Source organism: Temnothorax americanus, unplaced genomic scaffold, assembly GCF_048541705.1.
Source record: "Temnothorax americanus isolate GAGA-0224 unplaced genomic scaffold, ASM4854170v1 Scaffold34, whole genome shotgun sequence".
NCBI classification, from domain to species: domain Eukaryota; kingdom Metazoa; phylum Arthropoda; class Insecta; order Hymenoptera; family Formicidae; genus Temnothorax; species Temnothorax americanus.
The window spans coordinates 1034388-1062300 of record NW_027509485.1 but is presented as its reverse complement, the minus strand read 5'-3'; the positions used below and the strand labels follow the sequence as shown (position 1 = coordinate 1062300).

At 43.8% G+C, this 27913-nt stretch overlaps 1 protein-coding gene across 4 annotated transcripts in view; it reads right to left on the bottom strand.

The window, feature by feature from the left end:
• The window catches only part of LOC143901549 (homeobox protein homothorax-like), a 223422-nt gene that overhangs the window by 146013 nt on the left and 49496 nt on the right, over nucleotides 1–27913 (bottom strand). For 3 of the 4 annotated variants that reach the window (XM_077413971.1, XM_077413972.1, XM_077413974.1), the window contains exons 3-4: nucleotides 24710–24727; nucleotides 7548–7696 (exon numbers count right to left, since the gene is read on the bottom strand). In XM_077413971.1, coding sequence (XP_077270097.1) covers nucleotides 7548–7696; nucleotides 24710–24727 — 167 coding nt within the window. The remainder of the gene's footprint in view (nucleotides 1–7547; nucleotides 7697–24709; nucleotides 24728–27913) is intronic. The other variant, XM_077413973.1, reaches the window with a different exon arrangement.

Sequence of the window (27913 nt, the reverse complement as noted above, 5' to 3'; positions counted from 1 at the left end):
GCATTTTCACAACTGTGCAAACACGAGCATAATGAAAGGGCTGTTTTTTCAACCACCTATAAAGTCTCCTTCACATTATTAAGACTTCATCGCGAAACTTCAGCCGTTTGGATGGTTCTGATGAACAAACGTATCGCGAAATCGGATGCAGACGAATCCGTTGCGATTCTATCCATAATCTCACGAGTGGGCGAGAGTATGTCGGTAGAGAGCGGTAAAGAGTACATCGAAGAGGAAAAGAAGGAGTTTCGGCATTCAGGCTCGAAGTACAGGACGTATACAACAATGGCCGCGTATCAACATAATTACAGTTCGCCTCGGTTAGCGATGCGCGAGCCCGACGAGAGGCAAGTATTATATTCAAATGCGAGGCGAGGCGGCGCCAGTAAGCAAAGCGAAGGTAAAAGGGGTTGCCGTGCCCCACGGCCGAAGTGGCGGAGGTTGAAGGTTGTAAGTTCATCGAGGAGACGTGGAGGAGAACGCAGGAGGATGAGGACTGAAGGACGAGCGAGAGGACGTAGAAATGTCGCTTCGAGCTAGCTGTCTAGTGAGCCCCAAGAGAGGAAATTACGTCGTCTGGCTTGACCCCTCCGCCACCTTCGCAACGTTTCCTTTTGGCTGAAAGAGAGGCAAGATGAAGAAAGACGAAAAGTCTGATAACCACATAGTACTGATACATGTCCGTTAGATCGGACGTTTTTCTTATAAAAATTGTTGTATGAGTTTTATTTTTTATATTTTATAACATATATATCGAAAGCATCTATCGCCACTTTTTTTATTCATAAATATTTTGACTACGTCAGATTTTACTTAACGTCCACTTTTTATATTCCTCACGATGTCTAAAATTCTCGTAATAATGACGTATCTTAACAGAAATGTAAATGAGAAAAAATATCCACGGATACGTGAATGGTTATACATTATAAGAGCGACATCGTCGAGCGTGAGAATCCTTTTGTAGGCACGTCGTAAGATCAAGGAACACAGACAGAATAAAAGACGTCTCTGGGGAAAAAGGTAGCAGTGAGCGGAAGAACGGACGATACAAGGGGACCAGGGCAAGCATTGACTTCCCGAAGAAGAAACGAAGGCTCAAGGATTTGTTCAAGCGGAAAACTGCCGGTCGATGTATGCAAACGTCTCCTCCATGTCCTACGGAGCCGATAGGGTGACAACGGGCGTATCGTGTCGCCTCCGAGAGCCGATTTTCGCGTCGCGAAAGAATTGTCCGACCACGTGACGCGCGTTCGTCTCTTTCGCGGTAGGTATCGCAAAGCGAGGCGGAACGGATGCAAAACGCGGTGGAAGACAGGTCAAGCTTGTGGACCTTGACCCACGACACGTCAAGGACGGGCGAGTGGTACCGGAAGCAGGTGGATAATAGCCGGTCCAGGGGTGCCAAGGGGACAATAGATGTCAGCCGGCACGCAGCGGCACCACAGCGGGACCGAGATAGCAGATCTAAGTGGGCCATGCCGCGCTACGGTTATGGCGGCATAAAACGCTCCGATAGTACCGGAGGGGGCGGCGCGCAGGCACAGCCAGCAGCCGCGCGACGGGTCGTGCGGTAGTCAAGTTGAGTGCCGGAGCGAGAGCCCCTTTACGGCCGAAAAAACTGCCGCTATGATTGTCTATGCAAATTGTTTAAGATATCCGGGGTGAAGGCAGTTCCGCGTCTTTTGCGGCCGTCGTTTCGCGAAAACCGGCACGTCGGAGACTACTGCTGGCAGTGGCGCTCAGCTGTGATCTGACGCCCACGACAAGTAAGTCGTTCCGATATCTAACATTACGGCCCACATTATTTTAACAGAATACAATATTCTAGAACGAAGTACACGTAACTTTTGTAATATTTAATGACGCTCGACAATGTCTTATCCGGCAAAAATAATTTATAATCGCACAATGTCGGCTATTTCTTTGAGCAGACAAACGCATAGAAATAAGATCCGTACGAACTACCTGCTAGCTTTATCGCGCCATAAAGTATTAGACGTACGTCCTGTGTTGCATCATACCTTGATGGCGATATGGATGAATTAAAGATCGTATCAAGATATATTACTGTGCCGGCGTGCGAGCAGCAAATGAAGCGCGTTTCATTATCGATCTCGATGGAAAGATGTTAACGTTTCGGTCTGTAAGACTCTACCTCATGCAGGTAATGGCATTGCTGGTTTGCGGCTTGCAGCACGCTGGCCTTACCTATCTTAGATAGCTTATTGATTGCCTCGACTGCACTCCGTGTGTGGTTCTCGGCGTTCTCCTATTACGACAACGTAGAAATTGCAGAGACAATATGTATCTGTTCTTGTAACCCCCTGGTGTATCTTTCATATTTATTCACACTTTGATAACTTGTGTTTTTAACGTTCTGTTCATTTAATATTACTACAGTCCGAATAATATAATCATACAACTGTCAATCGACTGTGTGCAAAAATATTTTTAAATATAAACTTCAATTTTATTTTATATTTTGACATAATAATTTATATTCTTGGAGACATTTCAATAATTTTTCAAGATATTTAAAAGTAGGAGATATAATAGCTATATTCATGAATCCGAACACATTTGAAAATCGAACCGGATTCATTGCTTCACATTTTCAATTTAATACACGCGTATCCAATAAGTTTTTGCTTAAGAAAAACGATTGTGGACAACATTCAGTGGAACAAAGTGCCATAAAGTTGCGAGTTGGCAAATATAATTTCATAGAATGTTCCCATTGATATAAGAAGAATACTACGGTGTGCGAATAAAGTTTATGGCCGGCAAGCGAAAGGATAGTGGAAATGACAACAAAGATAGTAAAACAGTGGGATAAAATGGAGATAGGAAATTGAAAAACAAAAGGAACGACCAAGTGGAAGAAGCAAAGTTGCAGGAAACTGCAAATTAGATAGATATGTCCCAGGTAAATTAAAATGGATTATATATGTGGATTCTAAACCTTCGATCTTATTTCCCTCTTCTATTTCTCCATTTTACTTCTGCATTCTCTAATTTGCATACGTCTCTTAACTAATATTTATTATGTTGAAAATTCAGTATATAAAAGTTAAAAATTTAAAATATTTAAAAACTGACAATAATATCTCCACAATTAGATAAAAAAAGATTTAAAAATTCAAAAATTTTGATTAAAAGATTCTTATCACATAATACAATTATTTAATGAACAGTGTAAAATTAAATTAATTCCTATTATTTTCAATGCATAATAATTTATCCAAGTGACACCGAAATCTAATACGTATCATTTTTTATCAAATATTAAAAATAATTAAATTGAAATATATATGATACGTTCTGTATTTGAGTTTGCAATTTAAATTTCAAATTAATCCAACAGCAAAAATTTCAATTTCTTTCGGAGGCAACAAGACAGGTTATAAATTCTATATCCACAGAGATACCTATACCATATAACATCGAAAGTATGTATGAGAAGGAACGACGAGGAGAGAAGTACTAGGTCGGTAGCCACAATTCTGGAAAGCCCAACTCCGCCGCCCGAGGAAGGTCGGGACACGGAGTCGACCATGATGTATGCTCCTCTTCCGTCTAATTAAACTTAGGGAGGGTCGCAGAGTTGGTTGGTGCGCCGGTTGTACGGACGGACGTATGTATGGTCGGACTGACAGCGAGGGGAGGTCGGCGGATGGCTTTCAAAATGACAACCGGAGAGCGAGAGCAAAAGCGAGAGAGAAAGAGAAAGAGAGAAAGAGAGAGAGAGAGAGAGAGAGAGAGAGAGAGAGAGAGAGAGAGAGAGAGAGAGAGAGAGAGAGAGAGAGAGAGAGAGAGAGAGAGAGAAGATCCAAATGGGCACTACGAAGTGAGAGAAGGACGGGAGAAAGATCCGTGTCTCCTCGCGAACGCATGAAACGGTACTTATAACGAGAGTGGGATCACCATCGACTTCCTCTCAGGAGACTCGATGCACTTAACTTCTATTACATTATTCATACGCGGCGATAAACAATCCAATGAAAAAAGAAGACAGCAAACCGCGCCGGACGTTCGTGCCGTACGAAACTTTTATCGAGCATTGGCAAGCGTCGCGATTTTCGAAAATATCGCCGAGTCAGCGTAACGCAGCAAAACATGCGAGCTCGTGTGGGGATCTGCGCCAACGAATACATAAACTTGCTTTTAGGAAATTCCATTAATCTTCAGTTGCACTCCGGCGCCGTATACACCAAGTCCGTTTTGCGCGATACATCGATTGTTTGAACCATACTATTTTCTTTTTTCTTATATATCCTTATTCGCCATAGAATAATTACACAAACACCAGTCTCTCTCTCTCTCTCTCTCTCTCTCTCTCTCTCTCTCTCTCTCTCTCTCTCTTTCATTAAAAGTATATATGACAATGTCAATGTAAGAACCCGATTTTTCATGCCGCTTATATCTCTAAGATTAATCTGTATAAATTATGATTCCATCAGACACACTTGCTTAGAGTGTGAGTGCTTGTACTTAATTTTCTCGGCAAATTGCTTAATAGCCAACTAATAATTACTACTGCGCTCAAGCGCGCGCAAACATGTGGATATACTATAATAAAAAATAAAGGAATACATGATGTTTAAAAAAAAATCAAGCAATATTAGTTTCTTCTTATATTATAGATAATTTAAATTGGAAACAATACGCTCTCAGTCAACTGTGTATTTTTTTTCATTAAAAGACCGTATCTTATAAAATATTAAACGTTGCATTTAAACATGTTCACTTGTCCTTATTCATTCCACTCAAATCTCCAATTCACATCAAAGTGTGCATTGAATAGACGAGAGATCGCTATCTACATTCTATCCCTCTTTGCTTGCAACATTCGTATATCTTTCTGTACAATCCTAGTATCAAAATTATATTGCAAATTATTATTATAATTTCCTACGTCTTCTTCTAATACACCCAATCTCCCTCGCAATTTTATTCCGATATATTTATCTTCCTTCATCCTCTTCCTTCGCTTCACCTCCCCGTTATACACACTTATCACGTTTTAACGCAATGCTGCTCGGCCTATTCGGTATTCGCTTTTCCATTGAACGCTACTTATTTCCCTCTGTCGCTCCCTCTCCGTCTATCTAAACTATGTGTATACATAAACTATGTCTATTCAAGCGTACCGCCGCGCGCTCGACTGCTTCCCGTCTACCGCGTCAATGCGGGACTAGATGCTACGAAACGGGATAGACCATTGGCGCGCCCCAACGAATTCCTTGGCGCGAGAGATGTCGCGATTCCAAATGTTTAACCAGCTAAGCTTAAACGATGGCAGCCGATGGCTGAACACGACCTGGAATTCCCGACGGCGTTGCTTCTATGTAGCGATGGAAACGGAATGAGCGACGATCGGCATATTCGCATTGAACACAATGAATTTATGCCGGATACCTTCGACTTGCCTCGACTCCGCAAACATCGTCCGAAGGAACTTCATGGGGTGTCATAATTTTCCGTTTATCGAGTTCTCGGTTCACCGTGGTTGATATATCGCATGATATACATATATTTAATTCGCGCCAAAATTGTGGGTCATCCACCTCTCGAAATTGTTAAGATACGCGCACCGCCGATGCAGAAAAAAGCGCAGAAAATTAGAACATTACGGGAAAATCGTAAGATCATAATTTGTCCGATGAAAAAAGATGAAATGTCGGAAGGAGCGCTTAAAGACCTTGGCACTCGAGTAAATACACGAGTTCGTGTTCGTGCCAGTTACTCTTTTAAGGTGTAATATGTATCCGGTGCATCCTCTCCCTCCCCCCCTCCCCCGAATGAATTCCGGGACGCAATATAGTCGCTTAATCGCTCGTAATAACGCCGAGACGAATGCGGCGCTTCCCGAGACGACTGTCGTGAAAAACCTCCGTAATTTCTGGCGGATGGCACCGCATAATCGCTCGCAGACGAATTTCGTGTATCTTGGATACGGTGTTTTTCATCATTTATATTATTTATAACAAACGTACTTTTATCTCTTTTATGATAATTCAATAAATGTGCAAAATGAAGAAAAATACAAATTCATATTTTGCTATACTTTACTTCTCGAGATTTAATTGCGTATAATTAAAAAAAAAAATACTGTCTAAAATTATACTTTTGCATAAATAATTCAAAGCGCATTACGTAAAGGACTGTTAAAATAAAAATGTAGTCGTACTGATAGACATGTATGAGTATTTAGAACGTGAAGCGCATCAAGAATTAGCGCGCATATGTCGACTAAAATTCCCCGCGCTTCCAATGTACATCGAAACAAACTTTGAACGAATCGACAGACATCGAAACTCAGTCGTCGGAGGGATGGGACATAGAGTCCCGATGCATCGTCGCTTTACATTAAAATCCTTTTAACTTGGGCACCGCGTATGAGGTCGTTAACATTCGCGAGAGAGCTCTCGACGACGCGATTAACCAAGAAGCAAGAGGAGCGCCGACCGCGGGCTCGTCTTTCTACGAGCGAGTGCGGTATCGTCATCCTGCAAACAGCGTATATGCATTAAACCATGAACCCACTATCCCCGACGTCATATCCAATACACGTTGTTAGGGGGGTTGTTGAAGCCGCGATACAGTACAGAGAAACGGGGAGAGGTGAGGACAGGGGAGAGACGGTAGGTGGCTGCAGGGTGATTTCGAGGGTAGCTGCCAACCTCCCCCGGTGCGGTAATGGCATTAACCGAGCTGCAATATGATTACCGCTCTCGCAAGGTAACCTGATCACACCCGAAATCTATGGGGTGTCCGGAATATGAGAGTGAGAGCGAGAGAATAGCCGTGCAACGTTACGCAACTGCGGCGGTTGCAGCCGACGCCGACGCCGAGGTTCGGCTGGCGTTCTCCCCCTTAATCGCGTTGCGCTTTTTGCGGCTCAGATTACCCGTGAATCATTAGATATACTCGGGGCCCCAGTAGAATCGAAAGCCACCACTACCATCGTGCTACGGATCGTTCCTTATCTCGACATTACGAGATTAGTCTCTCTCCCGTCGCGCGTTTCTCTTTCTCCCATTTTTTAACCGTCCCTCTTCGTTCGACGGAGTACGCGCTTTTTGTTAATTGCCATGCCCGCAGATTTTAACAATGACAGTAAAGTAACGAGAGACACAAAATTTTCCCGAAAGCATAACGCTCAAGAAATTCGATCAAAATCAATGTACAATTCATAAAAATATAAATGTGTCAAAAGAATAAGCAACGGAAGCTGTACAAGACTTACAAGTCGTTATCGATAAGAAAAGCAATTTTTAGATGCACTAAATGCATAGCTTTGCATAGTATTTGCATTGAAACGAATTGCGATTTTAAAATATTTCAAGATTTTATAAATCGACAGACATGTCTCAACGATGGTTTTTCTTCTTATTTAAATAATACATATACGCGAAAAGAGACATTCGCGAATAAAAGCGACGAATGGCACTCCGTTTCTGCGGCGGCGTCGTCGCGCCGCTTAATATCTTTCGAAAACAGAGAACGTCGTCAACGTGCTTTATGAAGAAGAGGGCACTTACCGTAAGATGTTGAAAGAGCCACGCCCTGAGGATGTTCGTCGCAACCTTAGGAAAGATACCCCGTTTCTTTTGGTTTTTCTTTCCTGACGAATCGTCATCTTCCTCGCCCGTGCCCTCGCCGCTACCGATACTCGCGTTACTCGCGTCACCTGCAACAGTAAGAAGAGAGCCAAGGTCATCACGTGCCGTCTCAGTAATTAATTCGAATTTATGGCAACTTGTTGACGAGGGATAAATATATTATCACGTATTTCTAATAAAATTGTTTTACATAATAAAGTGTTGTCATGTTAATATGCTAGATCAATTTGCCTGATTGTATAAAATATAATAATAAAAAAGAAATCAATTTTAGTTCGCGACTAAATCGCGAGATATCTCGCACGTCGAAGCAGAATTCCCAACGCGTTTAAACTGCGCTCCGATTTTCGGTCCATACCCTGGTGGGCGATAACTACCTCGACCCTAGGGCTGGTTCCCATGCATACAAACACCATTAAGCCACCCGCAATCACCCGGCCCCCTTCGACCCCGAGAACCCCGTACACACGCTTCGTTCCCGGCTCAACCGCGTACCCCGCCTGCCTCTTCGCCATCCCATTTCGCCTCTTCTCCACCCGCGCGTGCATTAATTCTCCGTCATTTATCAATCTTAGCTTTTTAATTGCACAGTCACTGGGGACTCAAAAAGCGGGACAGTAATGAGAGATATTAAAACGCTTTTGGTTGTGCTTTCCAGAAGCTCTAATGTCATATTTTCATATTATCAAACGATACGTACATCGCACAAAGAAATCGGGCTACATATTTTTATTTACTAGACGGAAAGAACAGTTTTGCTGAAATATCTAAAAATACTAGCTAGATACAGATCTGAAAATAATTTTGTTGCAACATCGAAATAATTATATAGAGCGCTCAAACTAATTGCTAAAATGTCAAAATTTTTTATAGTTTATCATCATACTTCAACGACCTACTATGTTTATTTTGATGGTGCAACAAAATTAGTTTCAGATCTGTATCTAGCTAAATTTTTAGATTTCAGCAGAACCGTTCTTTCCGTGTATATATTTGTAATATATTGAAAATGTATGTATTGATTTTTAATATATATCCCAAAATTAGAGATATTTTATAGTCATAAATTTTTATCTCGCAAAATTCAATATTACTGATCGCAATCGTAATAATACTACTAGAGCGACTACCGTTACTACCCTACTGTGACATAAATTTTGAGGTGATTATGGAATAAAATGCAATTTCATCGAAATTTTCGGAAGTGGTGCCGGAAGTTCGAGGTTCCTTTTATTTTTTCTCCTTGCAATCAGCCAGAAAGAAGCAGTAGAGAAGGCGCTACTTACGCCAGCGGATTATAAATGACCGAGCCTTATCGTAATGCCCAAGGCCCCGATTCCCAAGGTTCTATCGTAACAGAGAGATCAGGGTGAGCCTGGGCGCTCCCAGGGGGTTCACGATGACAGGTCGCCCGGGGGCGCTGCCAACTCACCCCTCTCTCGCTCGCCAAAGAACGGTCTCGTGCCTGAGATTAACTTTGAATTCGTCGAGCGGACCGTCATCGGACAAGGGGAGGATCGACGGCGGGCAGGCAAAACGAAAAATTTGTCCGTCGTAAGAGCGGACGGACCGGAACGGCGGGAGATCGATGGAAATTGGTGCCACGTACGACGTATTCTCGCGTGCGCCGCTTTCTTGAAACGCTCCGAGGGAGAGAAAACGAGAAAAGGCGCTTCGGCACTGCGATTCGGCGTGATGGATATTTATCGTGTCGTGACGCGATTCGTTCCGAAGAGCCGACAAATTCTACGAAACGCAATTTTCCAGAAAAATCGTCAGTTATTGACAAAAATTTTAATGCTACATAAAAAAAATTGTAACTGTAATTTGTAATTGAAAAACTTTATAGCACGAGATATCTCGGAATTACTGAAAATAAAGCAATGATTCAGCGATGTTAAGACGCTGAGCTATATACGCGTTATGAATCCAATTGATTAGTTTCACGAAAATCGGCGATTACGCTGGCTTCTTTTTCTCATTGACCAAGTTTGTTTTCCAGTCCGGAACATTAGATCCATTGGCGGCAGTCGTTGCGCGTACGACAAAAACGACGTTAGACGTTCACCCTCTCTTCGACTCAGAAGCCCGTTAATGGCGTGTCCGCAAAGTCGAATAGGGCGGCCCGCGAGCTCATAGAAACGGCGGGTGGCTAGCGAAATAACAGAATGGCTAACGGGAACGTCCCTCTCTGATTGCAGTTAATTTACTCGCTGAATCGGGTTAATGTAGCGTACCGGTCGTACCGCGCTGTGCCGTGCGGCACCGTACGGCGACGACTTATCGGTGTCCCGGCAGAAGAAAATGGTCTCCTTCGTCAGAGTATTGTTCATCACGCTCGACAATTCAGACTGAATCCTTTTTAATCGTACAATAATTCCTAGCACGATTAATTCATTCTCGTAATTACTAATTACAAATGCATAATCTTAATACAATCAATTGATTTCTATCTTAACAGAATCAGACGATAAATGAAAAATTACAGAAAAACTATGTAATAAATTCCACGTGTGAAACGTTGGAAAATATTGAAATTTATCGCTACAGCGATAAAATACACGAGAGATGTCTGCAAAACCGCATTAAAAAAATATTACGTCATGATTGCGATAATTCATTCAAAATGTATAATGTGGTTTTCCATGACAGGTCGTTAAAATCTTATTTGACTTTAGATACTCTCCGATACATTGATGTACATATGTAATCCAGCTGCACTGGTATTTCACGCACGATCATCCGCCCACAAGCTGTCATCGATAATGTAATGTGTCGTTTCTCGTCGTTGCAATCGAGCGCGCGTCATGAGATCAGGATCGTGATCGACAACCCACGCTTGAGGACGTCCGGCCTAGTAAGCCTGTTCATGAACTTCGTGTAGATAGAATCTAGCAATATCCTTATTTTTAAATAAGATTTGAAACATTTTAATGCTCCGATATAATTGAAATACATGTTTTTTCGTTTATTTAATACCTCCGGGAAATTGATAGAAATTACTTTTGCTTTTCGCAATGAGAAATTATGACTTTCAATCATAGTTGTTCATTAAAAGAAATACAATTATTTATAATAAATGGGATAAAAAAACAAGGGACTCTAGATAATAAAATTAACAAGTGACAAGTAAAAAGAGGACTTTCAGAGTACATACAACGGTTGACAGTGCGTAAGTTAATGTTATATCGATCTTTAATAACTTAATAATAATAATAATAGGATACATAAAAATACATCAGACGTTTCTATGTTTTGAGTCGTCTTTAGCGATGCGATAACAATTAAATCAAAATGATCTCACGTTCTCCGGCGAGAAATAAGTCCGGCGTGAAATATCTTCAAAATTTTGGTGGTCTACAAAAATAGTGTAATTTTTCGCGAGAAAATCCAAGTTTACTTGGATATAACATTAACTTACGTATTCAACCACATTGTACTCTAAAAGCTCCCTTTTTCCTTGTCACTTGTTAATAAAATTATTTACATACGAATATTTCTATCTGATGATACATGACGCATTGCATCCACTCTAAAAATTGACAGCGGCCACCCACACATCTCGCATGTGATGATGGTATATCGACAAGTGAATTATCTTCAATCTAACAAAGTATACAACGTCACCAGTGATACAAAAATCTGCCGGTAAATACGTACACGTGAGTGCGCGTTCATTCACACGCGTGTACTCGCGCACCCTGGTACGATACGTTTACGAGGACGCTCTTGGCGGCGGACGTCAACGACGACGGCGGCGGCAACGGGGGTAGAAGCCATATCGTCTGCGTGTTGATTTACGCGGCGTACCGCGCATTTTTACTACCATGTTATAGAGATTTAAGTGCGGCCAATTATATGTTTATGCCATCCCCGTGTCCGTGCTTGCCCTCTCTTACGCTCGTCTGCTGGCTCTCCGTCCAATAGCGCTTCCGACCAACGCGCGAATGCCCGGAACGGCGTGCCCGGTTTCTTTCTCCCGACCTGTCGCAGCTATACTTAGCGAATGGAGAATGGGTGAAACCTCACACGCCGGCAATAATCTATTTCGAGAGAGTCAATCTTTATCGCGCACCCCATTCTCGAAATACGATTTTTCGTTGAAAATGTAATATCGCGATGACAGCGGCAATCAGTCCGATCTCGTTTTAAGCAGAAATATTAATTCGGAAGATGAAATATACACGATCGAATTTATAGCCATCGCTGGATTTATCGGGTTCGTTATCTCTGTGTATATAATCTACATTTCCTTATATCACAATTTATAATGCTAATAATTCATGTATGTACTATAGAATTACATAATTCATTAAATTCCAAAACGTTTGGAATCTCCAGGGAAATCGATGCCGACGATCGCATTGAGATAGAACGTCAAGCCCGAGAACATCTTCCTCGAAGACGAGACCGCAGCCTCTATTTAGAATGGCCGCGCAAACTGTCGAAATAACCAGCACATATGGCCGCCGAAAATAAACTGCTCCTTATTCCCATCCCGTCGAAACGAGGATTGCACTCGTCTCTTTCTCTTTCTCCTCCCCTCCCGCTCTTGTCAATCCCCCACCCTCCCGTCCTTCCCTCTCGCTTTCTTGTCTTTTCGTTCTCTCGCCTTTCCCTTTCACACCCTTTCTCATTCACCGTCACCGCTTCTTCCAACTACGCGAATCCGCTTCAAACTTCTCTTCGCGTGGCTTCTACGACTTTAGATGCGAGCTCGAAAGTGCGCGACCCTCCCGGCATAAACGTGTAGGTAGAGAACGCGCACCGGATACTAAGACATTTTATTTGTTGTCGCGTCGACTATGCCACGTGCGTAAAGAAAACCGTCGGGCGAAGGGGCGAGGAAAAAAAAAAGAAAACCAGAAAAAGGTGGGACATCGTATATACGCCTCTTCGAGTATCGCGTTTCGCGGTCACGAAGACGACGCGCCATAATCGTAGCTTTAGGCTTTACGACGTCGAAGCGAAGTTTTGTAGGCTACGAGATAACATCGCCAAGATTATCGATCGCTCCTCAGAAGAAGAAGCGATATCGGTTCGCTCAGCGGTAATAAAGGCCGGTTTTCACACGCAATGATTGGTGGCGCCAGGCCGCGCCAGTCGACTAATGCCAGTAAAAATGCAAGTGTAAACACTTGATGCAAACTGGCGCTAGTAATGTGGCATTTACTGGCGGTTATTGGCCAAAGCATATAACCTCAAAATTTGAGGTTATATGGTTGTTGTCATTTACTGTGTGTTTAATAAATGTTAAATATTTTCCATATTATACGCCAATCACTGTGTAAACACTTGTGAGTTTGCCAGTTGGTTCTGGCGCCAATGAATGCCAGTCAGTTGGCGCCACCAATCATTGCGTGTGAAAACCGGCCTTAGACAAAGCGCTACATTGAATCGTCTTTTCGGCAGCGAGGTGCTCATTTTATACGCCTCTGAAAATCGCGAGAAAGGTCGTTGCACCAAAACACGCCGGCTCTTCTGGCCCGGAGTTGATCCGAGAGTTCCGCGGCAGACTCGTACGACGCACAACCGCGCGCGAGGAGTGCAAGTCTCTCTCTCCCTCTCCCTCTTTCACGATTCTCAAACTATTTTTGACGATGAAATGTGGCTCGCCGGTGTTCCTTGCCGCGTCATGTCGCGCACGCGAGAGGATCGTCGCGGACGATTTCACGGAGCGCACGTATCCGCGCATCTGCGTGACGCATACGAGAGCGCCGCTTAATCCGGAAATCTGCTTAACCGGGAGATTAATCGGCGATTGTGGAAGAGATGAGGCGCGATGGGGAACTCTCTCTCAGAAAGACGATGGCGGCGTCGGCAAGGAGACGGTTGCATCTCGCGAGGCTGGTCGGTGTGAAGCGCACTTTGTGGAAGTTTGTCTTACAAATGAGCCGCGCGACGCACATAATTTAATGCGTCGCTTTTGCGCGCATCTCGAACCACGTGTACATTGACAAGCAATTTAGGATAAAGTCTCGGATATAAAGTTGACCAATTTTTCACCTCCTATATCTACTTTAATTATTATATATCCCTTATCTATAAAAAAAAAGATAAATAAAATGGCTGAGTTATCCCAAACATATGTATTAACGCTTTTCCACCGATTAATAACAAACTTAATCTCTTGACAAAATCAGTTTTTGTCCTAAGGAAAGTTATGTGATAAGCTCTTCATTAAAATTACCGCTAAAACATTGTAACTTTTATAATAGCAATGTATTATATACACCGAAAGAGAGATCAAGATCCAGAAGTTTATGAATTATAAAGCAACAGATTCATCGATTTATATGAGATAAAAAGAAATTTAGAATCTCTTGAATTTCTGTAATCCCAATGACGCACGACACGTCGGCGTATCGCGGAACGAAGAGGGAAGAGACCGAAATATCTGCCTATCGCCACGAACCGGGAATATGAGACGAAGGGACGAGAGAAGAAACGGCCAGAGAGATGTTTGGAGCTATGCGGATTAACGGATGGAATTTCGGTCTCTCCTTCGTTTCGTTCTCCGTCTAAAAGCATCGCCTTTCATTCCGTTCACTTCATATATTATTGTTATGATAGAGTTCGGAGTTTCAGGAATGTCGCCCAAAGACTTTGTGAAACGGGAGCGACGGCGCGGCGGTCTCAGATTCTAATTCTTTCGATCGCTTATACAGAAACGAGCAGAGAATCGCGCGGGCGACGAAAATGTTCGATATAGAAGCAATCATTCCGTTGCTCGGGCGTGTCGTTTGTCAACGACCGCCGCCAAAGGCTCTGCCGATTTATCTGACGAAGCGAGATATAGACTCGTTAAAAACAGCACCGACGGAAAGAGAACTCGACGCCGATCGAGAACGGAATTTCCCTTCGCACAGCGTGCTCGGTTAGCCACGGTCTCGTTCTCTTTACCACCGTGTATAAGTTTTCATTCTCTTTTCGTCGATCTCCGCGAGAGAAAAATACGAAGCGCGCGAGCCGAGTCACCGAAGCTCCGTGGGTGAGAAGCTAGGCGCGCATTGCGGGATTATATGACGATAAATAAAGCGCGTCAGGCAGAAAAGAGAGAGGCGAATAAAGGCGAAAAAAGAAATGGGCGAATGGAGGAGTAAATACGAGCGGAGTAGATCGCGGCGCCCGCGCGCGCGAGAGCGAAAGAACCGAACGCGGTTGATTGAGACATCGGTGGAGCAACTGTGACAGTTATCTGATTCATGGATATGCCGAGTGTATTTTATGCCGTACGACCTATGAATACAGATCGATCGGACACAGCGTGGCGCGACCGTATAGCGAAGGAAATCATAGCTGCGCCTTCGCGCGTATATGGGTCGTATCAATTACGCGCGTGTATCGAGAGCCGCGAGACACACATAACCGAAGATGCGCGCTATACGAGGGGCGCTATAGGAAGTCCGAGGAAGGAAATAACGCATTGGGATTCATCGAACGTGCCGGCGGCTACCGGTTTCGCGAGGATCCGCGACACTCCACGACGCTCGATAACAATCTACGTGATAAATCGCCGATTTGTATCCGCGGTTCCAAGCGTCCGCATTAATTCAGGGGACCCGCGGGACGGGAAAACATAAGTAGACGCTTCGTCGGATTTATGGGCGAATGGACAGCGGAAGATAAACTGTCACGAGAATTACGGAACGCGCGCGAGGGACATGGAACAGAGCAGAATTTTGGCACGGCACACGCTGATAGTGACAGGTGCTGGATGTCATTACATCTACACGCTATATCTTTTTGTAACACTTTCATGTTTGTTCTGTCAGCCAAAAACTGTAGCTTCGGCAAGTAATATTTTTAGCGTGCTGCAAAAAAATAACAACAAATTCAATCGCCCTTTTTGCGTTTTAACATTTTTACGTATACTCTCGCGCAATTGCGTTGATCACAACGGAGGAGGAAATATGCTCCGTTGGATAGTGCGAGAAGCTCAGACAAATAGATAAAGCCACACGATATCTCCGAGGCAACGTTGCCAACGGAGCACGTACGAAGATTGTACTAATTAATGCCACGGGACCGTGCTGCGGCTTCGGTGATGTGCTGTTACTAGCAACGGTGCTGTTACTGTGATAATTACCGGTAGGACGTGAGACTCCGTCTTAATTTGGTCTACCGGTGAAAATTATTAACGCGCAACGTCGTACGCGATGACCGAAATATTCGCCATGTGATAGCGAAGATCAGAGGTCATTCTTCCTCTTTTTGCTTGATATAAATTATGTTCAAGATTGAAATATAAACGAGTGTTCCAACTGAAAGTGAGCGAAGTATTAGATGAATAATCATATAAAATGCGAGGTTAATCTTTCACTTACTTATTTATCGCTATCATTACTTGCGGAGGATTCTAACAATCTATTCAATTCCCCTATCATGTTTGATATATTATTCACACACAGATATATAATCGCTCGCGCACGAAATTATGTTATATAATAACATACTTCTATCATCGCAGTACTACAAGCTTTTAATATGCTTTAACGCATTTAAAATTTTTCGTCTTTCCGCAATTTATCGCAAAATCATTGTTGGTTGAATTAATAAATCGTATTCATGCGCGATTTTGGCGAACGGATAAAGTGCTGGCCACGTGCTTTACAATTCCAAATCCTCCCAGTGATATTCTCGGCTTCCTGTTGATGTGAACGACGGGCAGCGCATTTAACAGGTAATTCGCGCGCGGAGATTCCGGAATCTCCGTGACGCCTCATGTTTACGTAAACTTCAGCGCGGTCCCCTTGAGCGATCGTTCGGCAAGCACGTTATCTCGGAGAAGAGGCCGCAGTAAAATCGGTCGTTCGACCAGCTGTAACCCACGCAAATAAAAGCGCTAATGGAAACGTGCCGTCGGTGGATGCACCGTCGACGGCATTCCCGACGCTCGACGCGTGTCCTCGTCGTCTCCGTCGTCGTCGTCGTCGCCGTCGCCGTCGTCGCCTTCGTCTCTGTTGACAAGCGCGGATAGTTTTCGGGACATGTGACGAGCACGTGTCCCGAACGAGAACATATCGGCTTTCGTCCTGGGATTAGTATAAACCACGGCGGAGATCTCTCCTCGCGCCAGCGAACTTGACTGCGGCGTCCCCGAGTTTTACTTTTTGTCACCATGTGCGGCGTCCCGACGCCGTTTAAACTTCTCGTCATGCGCCGTGATGCGTTAACACTCGTTTATTTCCATATCTCCACCCCCTCTTTCCCTCGCTACTCAAATGATAATTATAAACCGATCGGAACTATCCGGTCGATGAACTCTTTCTTGGATAAGACCCTTGCCCCGCGATATCCAGCATAAGTAAAGATAATATATAATTATATTACGTAATTGCGTTTCTTCGAATTTTCTAATTTTTATTTCGAACTTATCGAGACTTTGTATCTGAACGATTTGACAAATACGATTGTCTGCAAACTGTCAACACTGCAATCAGTTGATTCGAGCTCTAGTACATAACGTATATTTGCGTATGCAGTAAGCAAAGAGACGTGAACCAATTTCTGCCTGGTCGAGAGAAATGAGCACCGGTGGCCAGTAATGAGCCAGAAAACTGGCGACAGCTTCGCTATGCACTCTATATTCTATTCCAACGAGATGGGGCTGCGATATTGCGCTATGTTTGTCCGTCGACGTGCACATGCGCATGCACGTACACATAATCACACGCGCGGTTTAAAGTGTACACGGGTATACGTGTGTGCGTAGTGCGCATGAAGGCCTATAACTCACGCGACTGGCCCGCAGGCTCGTCTTGTTAGCGCCCCGCAGAAACCGAACTGAGATTCTCCTAACTATAATACGGTCTCCTCCAGCGATATACACAGGGTGCCGAAGGCATCGAGGTGGATTCGATGCGAGGAAGGAGGAAAGGGTGGAAATCGACGATGGAAAGAGCACACGGGGATAGTGCCAGACGATGCAAAGGGAGTCGAGAATGGAGAAGCGGAGAAGAATAGAGAACTTTGTGCGCGCGCGGCGAGAAAGAGGCGAGAGAGAGGAGGAAAGAGAAGAAATATAAACCCTCCCTCCGATCTTCATCCTCCACCAACGCGCATAAATGCATAGCTATCTCCGGATGCATCTTCACCGGCGGAACGACCGAACGAAAAGAGCGCGTTATCGGTACTCCGACCTGATAAATCCCCCGAAAGAATAATGAGTCGACATTATTCATGCCGGCCCGTCAGCGTCGCTCGACCGGTCCGCTCTCTCGTTCTCTCCTTCGCTCCCGTCCGTTTTACCGAAGGCAACCGTTTCGGCACTTCGCCATTACGATCCCCGAAAACGAGCGCGGGAGAGAGATCCGCTCGTAGAATCGACCGGACGATATTAGGACAGCGCTTAGCTGGATCAACTGGAATTCGTTTGGGGCACGGACGGAGCGGAGGGATCGGGCGACTGGTTCGTTTGATCGATAGCGCGCCCTGACTTTTGCCTGATACCCATTCCCGGAGCAGCAATGTTAGAATGACGCGGAAGAATCGTTCGGCCCACGATTTACGTGAAAGATTTTTCAAGCAGATTCAGATTTTTATGGAAAAAAAAGCGAGTCTCTTTAACTTGTATGTAAGTCTCACTTTATACTTTACACTTGTTTATTATTACGGTCATAGCGGTGCGTGCTAAGAATAATCAGAATAATCCGAATAGCGATCATATTATCGTGGAATATCGTAAATTTAACGAGATCTTACATTAGCGAATACGCGCGGCGCGATAAGGATTTATAAAATAAGAAAGTACAATAAGTTATAACTTATTCACTCGTGAATTTTATTACACTCGCGTATTCTTTCGTTTCATTAATGCCAGCAATAACCACTCTTTGTTCTTATTTGTCTAAACTTCTATTTGTGGCGTAGTTGCAACTAGTGAGTGGCGAATTCACGGCTGCCGCGACCGCCGTGGTTCAATTTCCGTTTTACCCAAGAGAAACAACGCTGCCCTTTCCCCCCGTCCCCGCCGATGCTCGATATTACTAGATTCGAATTGCCTATCCTCCCGCTCCGTCGCCGGTCCCCGAATACACCCGGCACCCGGCATCTACCAGTGACATTGAGTGACACGTTTAGCACATCCGTTTTATTACAACTTCCCCTTTCGGGCTGCGGCCTCTCTCGCCAATTTGGTCGCGCTATAAAACACGTGGCGACAAATTCGGCACTCTACAATCACTGAACTACCGAGAGACCGATCGGACTTCCCTCGGTCCGCATATCGACGACACGAACTTTGAGGTTCGTCGCTTGGCTCGCGGTCAGAAGGAGGCGAAAGATCCCAGGCTCCCGATACGAACAATGAATTATCGTGACAAACAGAGATTCAATTTTCCGCGAGCGTCCACGAAGAAAAATCAGATATGGGGGGGGGGGTATCTCTTCTCCCCGGTGTGTCAAACTTGGGCGCAGATATAAAAGTCGGCTACGATATTTTATACGAGCATGTCGGCTATCGACCGCGTCGACGTAACCCGATTGCCGATAAGGCCGCGTGAACGGTTGGCCACAAGTTGGAAGGAGCTTTTTATCCATGACACGAATCTACGGAATGGAGAAACGGCGGCGGCGCAAAAGCAGGCAAAAGGGCGAGAACGAGGCTGGCGGCCGTACCTTGCCTCTTCTCTTTGGACGCGCCGCGTTATTTAGTGCCGAGTATCGCAGCACCATGCTTAAGTGCTCCGTTGACTTACATCCCTCCGTACCGAGCCGGATTAAAGGAGCGAAATATTTTTCCGTCAAGAAGCGTGATGGAATATCATCGCATATGGCGGAGCAATTAAATGTATTAGACGCGACTAGTCATGTATGAATGATTTGACCATGTCATGAACACATTTTATCGAATATGATACTCTGTTGTAAAATATTTGTATCACATCAAATTGTTATCTATATAAAAAAAGCAGATAAGTTAATTCAAATTATATATTAAGCTCATATATGAAAGCAAAAAGCAAGAAGTTTATATTTATATATATCACACGTAAATAGCAAACAATTCACTTTGCTTTCTTAAATCAAAAGAATATTACATCTCCACTTTAAGTACATAAGATGCGCGTTGACGGATCACACAGGAGAAGGCCATATGGATCCAAATAAGGCGATCCGTCCGATTGGCTGCTTTAGGTGGCTACAGACTTGCCCATTCCTAAGCATTCGAGATTGGTATGACGGTGGGCTGAAAACGCGAGGGTCGTCTTAACACGGGCTCACACACATGTTCTCAGAGGAGGATAGTGCGCACGAAGTAAACGTCGAGAAAGAAGCGAGGGAGGACCATTGGTTGGAATGGAAACGACATTCCATCAAACCAAATTCCATCTCACGTTATATCAAAGCTGCGACTAACTTCTTTCTATTCTATCTTTTTCCCATTCTCTCTGAATTTGATTGGAGCATCTCTCTTCACCCCGACTAAAAATGTGTAGGACGCGAAACTATTTGAAGAAACGATACGTGTTTGCAACATTCAAATTGATAATGTCTCTAAAATTCGAATTTCTCTCGTTCGCTTTTAACAAGATATCCACATTTCGTGGGAATTCTCCCGTCCCGTTACGAGCACAAAATGCTGCGCTAAACACAACTTTGCATTTAAAATCGCCACAATGCAGCGATTTACTCGTTGCACATAAAATGACAGCAAAGAGAGACGAGAAACATCTTATTTATAATGGCATCAATTAGCAAACCAGAGCATCCCCGAGGGACGGTACACAAACGGTCGTTTAATGGCGTTTTACTTGTGAGAGTTGTGAGCTCCTCGTGATCTCTAGGAGATCAGAGATCGATGTGGAAGCGTTAGGCTCCGACTATGAGAAAGGTCGGTGATGCGATGGCGAATGGGTACGTTGACGTGACTCGATGGATGCATTTTTAACGTAACCAAAATAACGGCGGGATCGCAGCTTAGAATAGCTTTCGAAGTGAGCGCGAGGGAAGACGAGATAAAGGGATTTAAAGAGAAAAATAGCAATGTAGAAAAAATGAAGCAAAAGAGAGAAAGAGACAGAAATTGAAACAGACAAAACAGCGACAGCTGCTAACAAAGACAACAACGACGATGACGACAACTGTAATTCCATTTCCGAATACTGTTCTCTTGTTTTCACAATATTTTATTTAAAAAATTTCTAAAATTTTTTGAATATTATATATTTCTTATTATATAAAAAATGTAATAATATTAAAAATTATATTAGTAACAATTAAGTAGTTGCCATAAAAATGTCATAATATAACACGCTTGAATCTTTTATAACGCAAGCACGTAAATATGAGCTGGGATACGTAAGGTCGCGGGAATACGTTTACAGAGCTAGAAGTTTCCGAGGTCAGACCGTACCTAGAGCGACACGACGATGCGATGGCAATATCGACAGTCGTAAAGCTAACCCCTTATGGCGGTGTGCAGTACGCTTCGCATAGCACGGTCGCTATCTCACGAGAGGCCAAAATGAGAGTGAACCGGCGCAAACAGACGGAAGAGGGAAAAGTTGCGTTGCCTGATATGCAGATAGAAGAAGTAGGTGTTTGAGTATGTAACGTCGCACGAAAGACCCGTCGCGTGGGCGAGACGTCCCGTTACTTTACGATTATTTTATCGCCGACCGTCGTTGCTGTCGCTGCGAAGTCACCGAGGAAAAAAGGATAGAAGCGATCAAGGTGAAATGAAGGGATAAGAACGTGTAGCTTTCAGTACCGCGATACGTGGCGTCGCTACATTCGCACTTTGACGAAACAAAAATTCGTAAAATGTAGAAAATTGCGAGCTATACGTGACACATTATAGTGTGATCTACGAGGCATTAATGATAACGAATGTATACTTATTTATCAAAGGATATGTCTTATTCTATTCGACACAATATTAGAAAAAAAAATTAATGTCATTACCGTAAGTGAAATTAAAATGTATGAAACAGAAGTAACGCGAGGCAATTTACATATTGTGTATTAGAGCAACAAACGCGTAGTATCGGTTACGAGGACGATTAACGTAATTCGAGATGGGAACCGCGGCGCGTGGACAGACGATCGTACGACCTCGTAAATCAATGCATGCTCAGATTGCGCTCGTATTAGTGTCGGTTTTACGGCGCACTTAGAAAGATAGATTAAGTGCGCGACCTTAGCACCAATCAGTGGAACCAGATTACCGATGGTCGCGGTTAACGATTAATGTTCCCGCCCTATTAAAATTAGAATGAGATATTTAAAGCGTGACTCGCCGCGATCAAACCGATCGTCGATCCAGGACTTCGCGTGTCAACATTACGTGCCGGTGTTGTTGCTGCTGCTGCTGCTGCTACTACTCGGAGATTATGTAAAAGATATTTTAAGGCTCGCGACCCCTGTCTCTCTCCTCATGATTAATGAAGAAGACGAATTTATAGAGGTACCGTTAAGCGACGTCAAGGTCACCATGGTGTCTTAACGCCACTTCGAGTAACATTATTCGTTCTGTGGATAATATTTAAGAGCCTCTCCATTACTTGCATATCTTTAGCGCCGTGTGTAATATTTTTTGTGTGATAATTAATACCTGAAATATTGTACATTCAACATCGGAATGCCGTAATAAGAGATTATTTTAATAGTAACTCCGATATTCTTATCGGTTTTTATATGCAAAAAGCACTATAAACTCATCTACCATCAATTTCCATCGCACACGCGCGCATAAGCGCCCACGAACGCGAAAACAACGACTACAACACGGAACCACGACTGCAACGTCGCGTCGTCGCGTATGTAAATGCGCAGAGGCACCTGCAGTGATAAATTGATTATTCCCGACCCTCCCTCTCTCGAGTCTCTTCCTTTTCGTACCGGCGGTTCTCTCGAGGCCTCTTGAGCAACGTGACTGCTCGATCGGCCTGCCTCTAGGTCGCATTATAATAAATACATAATGTCGATACTTTATATTTTACGCAGGCAGAATTTAAAGAATACCGTAAACGGCACCCTCGGGCATTGAGCCTGCAATTTCGCAAATTTCTTAAGTGTCCAAGATACACGGAGAGGATAGAAGGCGAGCTTAACTGTTGCCTATGTATTACGAAAATTGATCTAATTTTTATTTCAAGATCAAATAAGACCGCACTAAAAAATAAAATATTAATGAATATAAATTACTAGAAAGTATTAATCCGAATTCTTTATTATTTACATAAATTTATTTCTCCAACGAAAAAATGCAAATCATAAAATTCAAATTTCAAATTAAATTTGAAAAATGTTGCATACCAAATTTCAATTCAAAATGCACATTTATATTACAAGAAAATTTTACATTTGCCTTTTAACTATACTGCATTGTTATTATCGACTCAGACGAGAAGATACAAGGCGGATCAAAGCGCGGCGCGCGGACACGTGATCGTGTCACTTTGGTAACCGAGTCAATACGCCATTGAAACACTCGATGCCGAGTCATCGAGTGCCTCGTAGCACGCGTTGCATGCGGATTGCATCCGCGAAGGGAAGATTAGGGGCGGCAAGGGGAGGGACGGGATTGCATTGTTTCTCTCGCCGTGGCAATCTGTTGTCGGCCCTCTTCACTCAAGTGTCCTCATTCTCCCTTCACTATCACTACACCACCAGCACCACCACCGACTATCGTCACGGCGCGGCGTCACTAATACCACTGCAACCGTCTAGTCTCGCATCGTCCATCGCGCCGCCCGCTACTTTCATCGAGTGCTTAGACTTTTCGACCACCCTCGAATCGACCCTTCGAGCAACAGCGAACGTCGCTACGCCACTCCCCTCTGCTTCTGACTGTACCCTTCAAGCACCGACAATTAGTTTCCCATTGACCTATACCGCGGACCCTCGATGGTACACCTCGCGAAAGAATTAAACCGGAACAACAAACAAACAAAGGGCCGCTTAATTCAAGGGTAGCGCTGAAAATCAACCTGTATTTATGATAAATCAACCTCTATTGTTACCCGTTATCGCATTGATCGAACACACAATTTGAAATTAAACATGAATTTTTAAAATAAAATTTTTTTTAATATTTTTATATCTATATGTTTTATATCAGAACATTTAATGATAACATATTCAATTTTAACAAAGAATGATTAAAAATGAATTGGAGTACCATACTTGACAAATACTCGCACGTTAACCCCTCGCAATTGTGGCTCGAAGGAGCTACGACCTCATTATCGAATCGTACACACGATCGGCGTTTACGACGTCAGTTGGTGCTGGTCCACGTGCATAGTTGTATGTGTTTGACACCGCCGATACCAGGCGATACCAGTCGGAGGCACGTGTTGGTCGTGAGAGCCGGTGTGTCACGTCCGGCAGGTAGTCCGGGAGTGTGTAACACGCACGGGACGATCTCCGCGCGTCTCTTCTGTTCTCTTGCCGTTGTAATTAAACGCGAAGGAGCTCGAATAAAAGTCGTGCGGCACCGCTAATTAATGATGCCGAAGTGTCGAAATCGAGTCGCAGTATTTCACCGAACTCCGTTAGATCCTACTGAATCGTTCGCGCCGACGTCAAAGACGGTCGGTGGCGGCGGCGGCGGGGAGAAAACGCAGAGACAACCTCGCACCGTATAGATTCTTGGGACACAGGCAACTAATAGAGCGGAGTGAGAAACAAGCAGCCGAGGAGATAACGGCGAGAGGTCCCGCCGCCTGGTCCGGCATAATAATTTGTGCGCGCCTCATTCTCGGTGGTGAGAAGAGAAGAAGGGATGAACGAAGACTGTGAAAGCTTGACATCTCAATTACGAAGAAAATCTCGATAAAAGAAGGACTCGTGATTAGAAGCAGTAGATACTATTAAGTAAAATGTTTATGTAAGAATTTTTGAAAGTTTCTATATAAACCCTGCCATCTCCAAATGTAATATAAATAACTGAATAATATCAATATCGAAATTTATTGCAACTTTTTGCGTTATCGTGTCGCAAATTTGTTTATAATTTCCTTCAACTTTAATTATATGTATATCGTGATACATTATATGTATTATCATGATACGTGTACACATCATTCAGCATAAAAAAATTATCTAATTATTTTACTTAGAGTATTACTTACTTTTTAAGCAATACTCAACTGGGATCCATCGTACGCATGGAAAAAAGAAGAAGTATGAGAGAAGAGCGTGACTGGAAAAATACAATACAAGCTCTTATGTACTTATAGATTATGTGCAATGGATCCCATGTATAATGGAATGTAATGCCGCAATAACATAATGTAGCGGTAACATTGTTTCAAGCATATACGAGGCCCCAACGCAATCAAGTATCTCGACGCACGTCTTAACAGATGCACCTCTCTCGCACCATGTTCTTTAACGTGTCGTACTTTAGTTCACTACTCGAACATTACTCGGCATTACTGTTCGATAGACTCGCCCTATCGCAAGAAGTACATAATGTGTCGAAGAGCATCGACACATAACGAGAGATCGTAATGTCTAATGTCTTAGGTCAATATTTTTCAGCGGAGCATCCTTGTAATAAGATATAAAAAGTACCACATTGTTACGAAAACTCATATCTATTGTGTAACGATAAATTTTAAAGAAAAATCGCGATGCTCTATGTTGCCGTGAAAGGACTGCCGTCGAACGATGTCGGCGCGAGTTACGCGGTACAGAAAACAAAATGCAATTAACGACAATGGCCGCGTCTGTTCATTAGCATTTTTTTACGTGCTCGCTCGCGGCCTTTGTTCTATTTTCATTTCGTTCCATCACGGCGATCTACCGGCTCTCCTCTTTTCTACGGCCAGCCACTTCGCTTCATCGCCGGTGCGCGCGCTTCATCCCTTCGCCTCTTCACCTTCAACGTCCATTGTTGTCGGCGATGGCGGTGCGCTCATTGTGCTCCGACACAATAATAATTGCGCTAATGATCGCGCTCGAAAAGTGCTTCGTAATCGGCGGGGTAGGGACCCTTTCAGACTCTTTAGCCCGTTCCTTAAAGTAACTACCAACGCGATAAAACCTCCCGGTCGATAAGAAAAAAAAAAAGAAAGCAATGAAAGAGCTACAAGTCAAAATCTACGCGTGCAGTAAATGATACACGCGGACAATCGGGATGACTTCTTGAGAATAGTACTATTTTTAAATCCACACTCTGTATGATCAATTATATGTCGCTCAAGTAAGATATTAAACTGCTTAAAAAATGTCATAATAAAAAAAAAACAAATAATGCGGCCACAATCAAACACGCAATTTACATAATCGACTAAACGGAAACCGATATAGTCGATATACAAAGATGCAAATACGCCCGGAAGCGATCGTCAGGATCGAAAAGCGGGAACGAAAGAAGGGTCTAGAGAAAAAGGGCCGTGGATCCATTTTCTCGCTTTATTCCACGAGCGGTATTCGCGTCGGTGCCCGACCACATATTAAAGGGATAATGTAAGCGCGCGCCCGCTCGCTCGCACGTGTGTGCACGAATCGTACGTACGTACCTAGAACGTGCGTTAACGTACGAAAGCGGGTAGGATACGCCACGCGGGGCACTCTCTTCATTTCCAGGCTGTCACGAGCAGAAGAAGATTCGGCCTGCGTTTGACAGCCCCAGGGTCTGGGTTGGGTGCTGCTGCTGCTGCTGCTGCTGCCGCTGCTGCTGTTGCTGCTGCTGCTGCTGCTGCTGCTGCCGGGGCTGGGTCGTAGGTTGAGAGAATCGTGCAGGGGCATGCTGGAGGTGGAGGGTACACAGTCGAGAGGATCAGCGCGAAGGGACGAGAGAGAGAAAGTTGGCGTGTGCCGGTACTACCGATTATACCGTACTGCATCGTATTGTTACATCGCGAAACCCACCCCTTCTACGTTCCCCTTTTCTCTTGCACTCGGCTTTAACTCGCCCTCCGCTAGCACTCTCTTCCAGCAGTATTCATCTCTCTCGCAAAAAAATTGTGGAAGCGGACCGATACATAGTTTGAAATAAAGTTACAATACGTGTCTCCTTCCTTCGGAAATATCAGCGAGTACCTCGTGTCTCTCTCTTTCTCTCTTTTGCAAAGAGCGAGATACGATCTCTTGTGGTAAACGTTTCGTTTTCAATTGCTCGGCTACTAGACTCGTTCACCTTTATTAGGTCCATTGTACAATATATTCTTAAAAAATAAATGCTTAAATAAGATCGCGCAAGAAACAAATTCTGCTGAGGCTTAAATTGAATCATCAAGCAAATGGAATACTCATTGGAGCGTGTTGTTGCGCAAGAAGCCGGGTGTGAAGTCATAATTACTTTGCATAGTAATAGCCTCGGCATCGTATCTGCATATGCGAAGGTTAAAAGAGAGAACTCGCTCATCGATGTGTAATATGAGGCTGCCATGACTTGACTGGTATTGGAAAGAGTACATTAAAAATATTATCCTAAAGGAAAGTCTAAAAGAGCATCGAGCAGCATCTGTAGATAATTAATTGTAGGTACTATAACGTACTTATTTTCTTTTCTTTAAGTCTGTCACTTTACGCATTATCTCTGAAGAATATTATTTCTAATGGATCATTCTTTACATATAACTGCAAACACATAAAAAAAACTCGTACCTTTTGTTGTTGAGTTGGATTATAATAATATAAATACAACTTATATGTGCGTTGTTGTTAACTATATTATGATTTACTTCAGCAAGTCCTTTGAATAACGAATCGTCGACCGCAAATTTTTATACAAAAATATAACAATAGCGTTGCACCTTCGATAAATTATTCGGTGAATTACGACAAAAGCCGGTGGATTGGGATGACACGAAGGGAAGTCAGAAGAACGGAAGTAAAAACTAAAAGGAAAAAGAATTCGAGAGTGCTGCGGAGGGTGTCCGGAATCGAAGGACCAACGAGATTCCCGATGGAAACTGAAAACGCGTATGGAGCAGACGGGTTACGGGAGGGCAGATGCAATGACGGCTGCTGTTTAATATCGGTGCCGCACATGGGCGCACTCCGAGACACATTTCACTAATATTGCACCAGCCAGCCAGCCAGCCAGCCAGCCAGCCAGCCAGGCAGGCAGACAGCAGCCAGCAAGCAGGCAGCTAACGGAGACGGCGCACTTTCCAGCGCATGCTTCACATATCTCTCGGCGCATTAATATATTCAACACATATGAATATTGCAGAGAGACCGAGAGACACGTAGGAAGCGAGATAGAGAAAGAAAAACGGGACAGAGGCAGAGAGAGAGAGAGAGGGGGGGAGGCAGGTAGAGATGATGTACTCGCCAGCTAAACCATTGTGCCTATCTTGGGCTTCATGAAATCTGCAATT